This window comes from Haemaphysalis longicornis, unplaced genomic scaffold (assembly GCF_048455015.1).
Source record: "Haemaphysalis longicornis isolate Haplotype H1 unplaced genomic scaffold, Haemaphysalis longicornis Haplotype H1 scaffold_4, whole genome shotgun sequence".
In the NCBI taxonomy this organism is placed as follows: domain Eukaryota; kingdom Metazoa; phylum Arthropoda; class Arachnida; order Ixodida; family Ixodidae; genus Haemaphysalis; species Haemaphysalis longicornis.
In genome coordinates, this window is record NW_027526361.1 from 40,137,784 (window position 1) to 40,147,906 (window position 10,123).

At 43.1% G+C, this 10,123-nt stretch overlaps 1 protein-coding gene across 1 annotated transcript in view; it reads left to right on the plus strand.

Moving 5' to 3' along the window:
* The window catches only part of LOC144178536 (kinesin-like protein KIF28), a 31,986-nt gene extending 23,728 nt beyond the window's left edge, over window positions 1-8,258 (plus strand). Inside the window, exons 20-24 of the mRNA XM_077706467.1 lie at window positions 328-453; window positions 2,439-2,612; window positions 3,472-3,552; window positions 4,513-4,642; window positions 5,783-8,258. Of these exons, the coding sequence (XP_077562593.1) occupies window positions 328-453; window positions 2,439-2,612; window positions 3,472-3,552; window positions 4,513-4,642; window positions 5,783-5,835 (564 nt within the window). The 3' untranslated portion in view covers window positions 5,836-8,258. The remainder of the gene's footprint in view (window positions 1-327; window positions 454-2,438; window positions 2,613-3,471; window positions 3,553-4,512; window positions 4,643-5,782) is intronic.
* Window positions 8,259-10,123: the final 1,865 nt, after the last annotated feature.

The window sequence follows — 10,123 nt, forward strand, 5'->3', positions numbered from 1 at the left end:
ACATGCAAGCACGCGTGTCTTTCTCTCATAATTGCCGTAGTGCTCTGATGTTGTGGTAGCAGGCTTAAGGTACCAAACATAAACAGTTTTATATTTGTGTCATACAATATAACAAACTAGGAAGTTTTTTTCCTGTATAGTTGTATTCTTCTGAAGTAAAGTTCGGTGAGATCGTCACTCGTTGAGACTTTATGTATAATTTCACACGTCTTCATAGGGGAGACCTCAAGCTGCAGCTTTCTGCAAGCAGATTATTGGCATTTAGTATCATGACTTCTTGCAATGGTGCATTTTTTTAAATCTTTTTCAATTTTCTTTCCTATTCAGGATATTAGGTGCAAATATCGCATGTTCAAGGACAAAGAAGACACTGTCACAGAGGCTGTTTCTGGTACCTCGGACCCCGATTTCAATCACACAAAGACATTTTCCTATCGTCCGGCAACTGTTGAGGTAAGGCCAAAGTCTTAAGTACGCACTACAATAATAGAAACAAACTATTGAGGTAGCTATGACAAGGTAGTTATTTATAGAAAAAAATTCTGAAAGGTCTAGTCATTGTTCTTTCGATAATATGACGAAAACGAATGCGCTGAAGGGCCCGAAATATAGGTTAAAGGGGTACTAAAGGGAATTTACTGAAGTTTATTTAACGGATACGGTGTGCAAATAAAATTATGTATATCAATGTCAATTCATTAAGCATTAGAAGCTTACAGCCATGGTATATTGCTCGAGTTGAAAAGACAAAACAATACGGGGCGTATTTAGCGCTAAACGCACTATCTATAGTATACAGCAGCGACTCCACATGGGTTCATAATAACATTAGGCGCTATTTTTGTCGTCTTATTCAAGTTTATTTTTGCTGAGAAAGGAATATCCTTCCGCCATATATCGGCCTAAATTTTTCCCTGCTTGACTGCGAGCTACGAAAGGGATAAGAGGAGCGTGAATGTCGTCTCTTTTCTGTAGTCCAATCTGGTTTGTATTTGTGCACATGGTTCGCAAGCTCTTTAGCTGCGGGAATTTTGGTGTGTCGTGCATTTTTCGACTGGTTGGCGGCAGAGGAACACGAGACACCGGCTTCGTCCAAGGGCAGCTCTCAGTGTGTCGCACGACGCGGAAGAATGAGCTTTGCGCATGCCTAAGCTCTGATTTCAGCACTGATTCCACTGATTCAAGCTGATTCAACTGATTCAGCAGTGTATGCAAGCTAATGAAAGATTCCATCGCTTGTTGACACCTTTACGATTACCTAGAACTTGAGTGTAGGCCCGGAGATCAACGGAACTTTCTTCAAAACCTTTGCCTTTCTTGGAGGTTGTGCATGCCGCACTCTACAATCAATAGCTGAATAATAAGAATGGCAGAAAAATTTGGGGTGCGATCTTTCGTCCCCGTCGCCCTTAGGCTTCACTGGATTAAGTGTCGTGAGATGTAACACGCACCTGGATTCGCGACAAGAACGAAAAATGAGTTATGTTCGAATGGTTACTGTGTGCCAATTGTAATTTTAAAGGTTTATTCAGAAAAAAAAATTGGGGCTGAGGGATGACAAAGAACTACGAGCGGTGTGCGGCCACGGCTTCTTTGTCTTCGAGCTGGCAACTGCCCAACTTTCTCTCCTATCGCTCTGTAGTGATGGAAAAGTTTGTTGGTGGGAAGACGGGTGCACTCAACGCGCAGGATTACTCATAGGTGTTAATTGCATGCATGTTGAAGTCCACATTCATTACATGGGGTATAAAGACCTCAAGGAGCTGAAGTAGTTAAACGGTGTTTATAAATATTCCTTATGGAAAGGCATCTGTCCTCCAGCATACCCCGACAGCCTGCTCACTACGTTTTGGCCCCGTGAAGGAAGCGACATTGACACAGTTTTATATAATGAATTCAATTCTACTTGTTGCATTTTGAATGTTCCCCGAATGTTGCTGATCACTTTTACCGCTGTGGGAGCTTTAACATAATGTGATAAATATAAACAGCGCACAAAATGAAAGCGTCGTTCTTGAAATAAGAACGATCCGAAGATAAAACTGGATACATCTGACCCGCATCACCAAACTAAATGGTAACTTACCCGCATAAACAACTAAATGGTAAGCAAACTAAATGATAAAAACGGGTGCTTTGCATAAACGTGGTTGCAATAAGGTTCACCTTTTTTTGTTGATAAATATACTTTTCCAATTACATTTATGTTTGTTGTTGTTGCTGTTGTTGTTATGGTTGTTGTCGTTGCTGTTGTTTCTGTCTTTCTTATTATGGTTTTTATGGTTGTTGTTGTCATGGTTCTTGTTATGGCTGTTGCTGTTGTTATTGTTGTTGTTATGGTTGTCGTTGTCGGTGTCATCGTCGTTGTTGTTGTTGTTGCAGTCGTTGTTTCTTTGTTAATGGAGTCTTTTCCTTTTCTACTCCTCCACGACGCCCAGCTGGTGGAGTACCTGTCGGATTCGTACGTGGCCATCTCGGTGTGGGGCGTCCAGGTGGAGCCCGTGCCTGCGGAGGGAATCCGCCCCAAGGGCAGGATGCTGAAGCAGAATTTCCAGGAGGACCTCCTCAACCAGACCAACGTGCTCATGAATGGATTCCGTATCAACGGAAGGGTGGGGGCGCATTCCTAGCAGAACCCGCTCCTCTAGGCGCACTCCCAGCATAATGGGTGAATAAGCACTGTTGCTAGTAACGCTTCATACCGCTCTATATACAAGCGCCCATCTCGGAACGCTCCTCGACGAAGGGGAATGATAAGCTAATCGGGCGCTAAGTGACCGGCTGCATTGCCTGTTGGACTTCCATCTATCAAATATCAGAAAACAACTTCAAAAGAACAGAACGTAATAGATGCTGGGACACTTTTCTCTCTTCTTCCCGCATCTCTGTCAGGCTTAGGAGAGGACTTGCATCTGTCATCACGTCCGCAATGTCTTGAAGCCCTTCACTACACACAAAAACTAAACTATGTTCGTACTAGTAGAAAAAACACCGCATTGTAAATGCCCTATCGGGAACGCTGCGTCGTATCGCGCATCATTGTGGTGCGTGCGGAATACTGCTGTATTGTGCAATGATGCTGTATCACGCAATAATTCTGTACCGGTGGCACCCTACTCCTTTGTTTGAACAAGAAGCACAATTATTAAAAAAGGGAGTATGATGCACCCGGCCTGCTCTCCGTTGGCGTTGCCTCGCAGTACAATTAGCAACTAACGAGCCCAGCTTTCCGCCTTTAAAGTTACGCTTTTTGGTGCATTTTGACCTGTACAATTATATGGGCTAATCCTTCTTAGCGGTCGTCCTGTGTCTTCTCTGCGCTTGGTCCTTGTTTATTTTGAGCTTCCTATATTTACAGTACTAACAACAAACTAGCCCAGCTTACAGGCTTAAGCGTGTAGCGAGAATGTAATGAGTGTAAGGTGGTTCTTCTCCGGAGTAATACTGTCCTCCGTTCTTTCATGTGCACAGAACGTCGACCCGAACAAGCAAAGCATCATCGTCGAGCTACTCCTCATGAAGAAACAACAGGCTCGCCAGAACCAGAAACTGGTACGGTCAACGAATCTTGAACACCCGCAAATTGTAGGCTGCGTTCATTACTCTCGATTTCAGAAAAAGCGGAAGGTTAAATTTGAATTTGCACTCTGTGCAAATTCAAAGAGGATCTGCAACAAAGAGGATCTGCAATTGAAACCACATTCACGTTTTAAAGGAAACTCCTCACAACTTTCCCAGAAAATCTCCCGAAATCTCCTGTGCTTGTTGGGTTATTTAATGCAGCATAAAATGTGTGAAAGTACATGACGACATAAAGTTTCATGCTAGCAGATACTAGAAAGAAATCTGACACTGCCATCGCGGGCCGCCGTGGGCGGCGCCATTGCAGATAGCGACGTTCCTCGCCTACTTGGCTTAGCTAGGCATATGGCTTCTTTTTTCTTTCGAAGCCAAAATCAACAAAAAAGAACGTTTTTTTTTGTTCATCTTGCATGAAGCTTCTAAACAATCCCTGACAAATAAACTTTTTTGGAGGTTCAATTTTATAGTAACAAAACAAATTTGAATTATCTTCTACAGTGACATTGTCGCTTTTCTGCAGCCAAAGGCAACTTTTCAGCCTGTTCGTGAACCATGCCAAGGACACGTGGAACGTGCCTGACACTCTCACGGAACGCTCGCTAAAGCGCGGATCCCCCAGACAGTGGCGCCAGATTTTCCTTTAGTATATATTAGTATGAAACTCTATGCATAAGGGCGCATCAAATTCTTAGCAAAGTTAGGCAGCACTATGAATTCGTTGTAAACATCTTTAGATAAAATTTTCTCGACTTTTCCGAATCGGGTTGACAATGGTTTGTTACTATTTGCTGAACGCTCACCAACGACCAATAATCGACCGACAAAAACTTTGCAGCCAAAACTACCTGTAGTGTCAGGATCCCATATAAGTAAAGAAAGAGGGGACGTATAAGAACAAAATGTGTATAAGAGCGTGACTTGGTTTTGCAGGAAAACCTGAGGCGGCTGGTTGAGTCGGCGGAGGCACATCACCAGAAGCGCGTGCCTGTGAGCGTTGTCAAAGACCTGCTCCTGGTTTCCTCTGCAGAAGCGGGGGAAAAGATAATCTCCAAGCTGGAAGGTGAGGCGTGTGAATAACCTAGACGCAGTTTCGGTTTTCGCTGCCGCCGTTACTGAGACATCAGTTGCACTCGTTCATTACGCCTCAGCTTTTAAAGACCCCACAGTGACTGAGATTTAGAGGCAAGGCAGAACCACTTAATAATCTCTGCTCAAAAGTATACACTGATTGATTAACAAATCGCGAAAACCAGAGAAATATTTGGCTTCATATCATCATTCGGGGAATAACCTTGTGCCATTCAAAAACCTTATAATTGCAAATATTGCGTCGACAGTTGGGGTATGCTGAAGTTGACGTGATAGCTTTCATAATGTTATGCGTAAAGCACAGATCACCTTGCATTAGAAGCTTTCAGTTCTCTGTGAAACTGGCATATCCGGTGCGGATAACTGCGGGTTTATTTGCCTGCGACCAAGTTCAGCTACAAATTTCCAGAAATGGTCATTTTTATGCAAGTATTCTTGTGTTCACATTCGTAACACTCGGTCATCTGCGTTCCTTCACCAAAAAAGTATGCCACGAAGGAACTTTTAACCCATCGCTAAGGTTGAATATGCGCACCTGATGGACGGCCACCTGAGGGTGGACTTGCAAGCAATTATGAGTGTATAACACTGAACATGTTGCTCTAAAGCTGTAAAAACGCCTTAAGAAGAGCTACACTCAACGTAGTTCTCTTATTGGTGGTATTAGCGTTCGGCGAATAGTTGTAAGCACCGGCACACTATACTCAAGTGTGCGAACTTCGTGAAGTTCAAAATTGCCATGAAGACGACGTGAGTATATTTGAAAGCTTATTTCCAGCCACTTAAGCGTAAAACTTGGAGAGAAAAGCGACTAACATCTTTCTTCTTCCAAACACAGAAAATAGAGATCGTGAGGGAATATTTCGCTATATCCAGGTTATTCGCACAGAATCCGATTCTCGGGGGGATAAAACTGTTTACAGCACTTCCTTTTAACCCAACTTGCTGCTGTATTTCGTCCTGAAAGTCAGCTTGTTTACCGAAGCAATGAAATTCTCTAAATGACGCCTGCCGCCGCAATCCAAATATTGCCTTGAGAACAGCAGAACTGTATACGCCATATTTTAAGTATTATTGTTGACTGCACATTTCTTGTTCATTTCATTTGCAGGTTTTGACGACACCGGTCGTACAAAGGGATCGTCAACGTGCACAGTTTCGTGACCTGTGGCCGAATGGATGCTTGGAAATGTTCGGAACGGCTCGATCGTAACGGCATTATGGGAAATGACCTCACTCACCGGTACCACTGCGGCAGCTGCAGAAAGAAAAAAGGCCTAGAAGGGTGTAGAAATGAGCTTGTCTGCAAACAATCAGATTATTTCACCGCTCGATGCTGATGTTTGAACTTTAAACACCAATATGTGGGGAACGCAGCACGATTTGAACTGTCTCCAGCGATAAACTCTATCGGCTGCAGTTTCGCGAAAATTTTGGGAGCATTTAAGACAGCTTTTAACCTTTAGAACGTTCTATCCGATCTTATTCGGCCTTCCAAAAATACAAGAAAAAAGAACGCTCAAATTTATCTAGGCATGCATGACGTATGCTTTTGTATTTTTCATGAACTTAGTTTTTCAAGTTGTGTACAAGAGTCAAAAATGTAACCCACACTAGCTGCGTAAGTTTGCATTGCAGCATTGAAGCTCCTATTGGTAAAGGTTTACCGATCTCTCACCCGGTTTGTTTTCTCTTTTTTTCTCACGTTACTATCAAATGCGAATTCTAAAGTTGTTAGAACAGCGCATAACTCTCTGAGCTATAAGTTGCATATATGAGCAGTAAGAAGCTAACTACGTGAAAGAGGACCGAGTAGTGAAACTTACCTCGACGGTGTATGTATGTAAGCACAGCTCCCAACGTTATCATGAAATGTCAAGAAGTGCCACAACACTAAACAGTTGCCAAGTCGTCTCTTCTGCGACACCCTCGACCCCGATCACTAAGCAGAATATTTTTACAGGGCACTGTTCTTCAATTCAATGCACTGGCTCGAGGCCAACTTGTACATACTTCATTGCCCCCTTGCGCCCTCATACAGGAGCTCCGCTATTTTTTTCCCTAACATTTCCTTTCCACTGTAAAGAAAAGTCCCTAAGGAAGCTTCCGCTGCGAGGCAGATATTTTTTTTTGGATAGGAGAGAGAGCGTGAGGGGAGAAGGGGGAAGAGGTGTACAAACGAAATTGTTTCTCTGTAGAACTCAGTATGTCGGAAATATCTCGAAACTAGCATTACCCACGTAACGATATTGTCTCAAGAACATATCATAAGAAGACGTCTCAATCCTAAAAATGGCACTTTGCACAGTTTGCTCGCATGCTATGAGCAATCCTGGTCTTTTCATGGGTATCCCCACTTCATAGGTATCTTGAAGGTACAAATAAGCTAACATATCTTGAAGTTACATATATCTCGAAGCTATAAATGAGATACGGCTAATTTTTAACTGCCTTTTCCGCAACACTAGCGAAGTCCGTCGGTGACAGCTTATAACTGGGAGGAGATAAACCAGTGTAGAAAGCAATGAGGGCCGAGCATCTAGCCCTGGCAGCGTACAAGAGATGAGGAAGATGAGGGCAGTAATGAGGAAGGTTTCCTGGATTATTTGCGGTGGGCAACAAACATTTCCACTCGGCGAGGTACAGCCTTCATGGCAACAGCGGAATAAAGTAATGAGGGCGAACAAAACCGTATGCATAAATGACGGAGCCCACTTGTTTTTCTACCCGATTCGCGCAAAAATACTATATTAATTGGTGTTGTCTGCGGTTTATGCGACTGGCATTGAGCATAACTTCCTTCGCCAAGCGGCACATCTCGCATGCGTCGCACTGTCTATGAAAATATGAAACTAATACCTCTTCAGTCATCAGGTTTAAAAATTCATTACGATGCCTTTCAATGTGTCAGCCTTATTTTTCTCCGCCCTTCTATCTCCACATCTCTCCCTCACTCTCGTCTGACAAAAATCTTAGTGTGTATCAATTCAACCTGCATGCACGAACATAAAATAATTAAAAGGCAAAGTATTTACCGGCCACAATTCCAGTGGACCATAACACAGCTTTTATTTATACCCCCACACCAACAAACGTATGCAAGAACAGGGAATTTACACCCGTTTATTCGAGCTCTCCCTATTTATCTCTCGAAAGTAAAAAAAAACTGTTCCAGTAGATTGTCTCTGGTCCCTTCAGCCTCGCCGCTATCTTTCCATTTCAAATAAGACCATGAACAATGAATTCATATGTATTTGTAAGATTAAAGATACGTTATCATTCAAGTGTACATACTTTTATCCTTTGTGAAAACCTGCGCTTCGATACATATGGGGAAGAAATAATAGCGGAGTTTCCTTTTAGGCAATGTAATTACCACCGTCCGAGCGGCCGATTTTCAAACTTGCGCATGTGTGTTATCATTGTCTTGCCGTTCCTGCTGAGCACTGTTATAAATACGTTCCTTCTTGTAAGACCACTCTAGGCCTCTGGGTACCCGGGTATACAGTGTTTTTACTTTTATATTTCGAGTTCAGAAGCGCCTGTGTAAAGTAGAATATACATAAGAGTGTGCGCGTGTAAGCATGTTGTGAATAAATGTTTGACACGAATCCTCCCTTTAGCCTTTTGTTCTTGCTGTTGTTTCATTCGATCGTCTGACCTTCTATGACAAGCCCTGCTTTTGTGGAAATACGTAGATTGATGGGGTCTTCCATGGGCACCGAACAAAGATATTTACTCATGTTTCTGAAACTCTCCTGTAAATAGTGTATTGACTCACAATTATACACAATAATATGAAACACTAAGAAACTGAAATTCTAAGCAGCTTCACGACAATTAAATGCGGTATCCATACTATTTACCAGTTATCTTTGTGCATCCTTAAACCCGCTCCCCACAACCGTCTGAGAGCCCGCCTTTCTTCTAATAAAGGCTTCCTCCCCTCTCTCTCTCTCTAACCGAACATTCTTCGGTGCATTGATTTTATTTTTTCATGCGTAATTAGAAATAAAATATGCGCATCAGTTGACAAATCTAACGAGTGCCATATGAGTACAGGATAAAGTACGTTCGATGCCACGAAACAAAGAAGCGAAACTTTGACATTCATTTTTGTTTCGTGAAGTATGTTACACATGCTTGCACATAACTTTGAAACGTGGAGGGGAAGTGAAAAAATTGGCCGCGTATCTGCTCCTTTCGTTGCAAATGTCGTCAAAAGACGATATCTTTATCGACTTTTGCCAAGTAACTGCCTCCCTTCGCTTTCCCGCTCACCTCTCATGTTGTTCCTGTTGCGTCGCGCTCCTCCCAAGGTAAAGACGCCAAAGGTTTGCTTAAATCATTTTAAATTTCCCGCGTTACACTGCTCCAAACCGAGTGTCTCGATGCCAACGCTGCCGTACGGCGATGACGCGTGTGAATCGAGGCGCCCTACTTCAACGTTTATAGAACCGTGTTTCCCTAGTCCACGTGCGTTCCAAGCAGAACGTGGAACCTATCTAGTGGAACCTTTCGTAACTCTTGCCACTTGATTTCTTCAAATGCCGCCAGAAGCTATATGGTGCGGGCGACAGCAGGCGACGGCGGAGTGTTATTTTTTTCTTCATTTGATGAAGTATTTTCTCTCGCCAAAATCAAACTTGTACGATTTTTTATAAAGGAACGCTGCAAATATCACTTCTGTATTAATTTTTTGTCTTATATATGCGTAATGCCTTGTTGTTCTTCAACAATATTGACAAGTATGAACATTACACCGGACTTAGACGGGTGCATTTATCTGTGACTATATAAGACTATTGCGCAGGCATTGTTTTACTTTGGCCGGGTGGCTGAATCGAGTCACAGACAGACAGACGGACAGGCAGACAGACATACAGACAGACCAAAATTTCTGGGTTTAAGTAGCCCAAGAAAGACTATCGTCTTTAAAAATCAAGGTCTGCCATCCTCTTGTAAAACGTTCGTAAGCTTTATTCGGCGGAGTCTGTGACGAGTTCTAGCACGTGTCGCCGCCAGTGTGGACTCCTACTTGTACGCCTGTTTGCCGAGTTTGCATTATAACATGTCCTCGCGAAGAACTAGTACGTACAAACGTACATATGAATTCACTCCCCTGCTGGCGAATCCTGCTCGTAGCCTCACGAGTCGGCAATGAAACCGCCTGTAATCCGCGAGCATGAGAATTTTCTTCGACTTCCATGCCTTTCACGATTCCGTATTCCAATGCCAGGAGTGCACTCGAGGTTTCGTATGAGGTGTGAAGGACGTCTCTTTCTCACAAGCGTGTGCGCCCCCCCCCCCCCCCCCGCTCTGGCTTTTTCGGGACACATCTCCATGATATGTTAGCCAAACGACTTTTACCGTAAAAGTCTATAAAGTCGATATGCAGTCAGCACCAGTTTTCTGGATTTTACGACTGTTGTCACTGTAATGATGATTATCG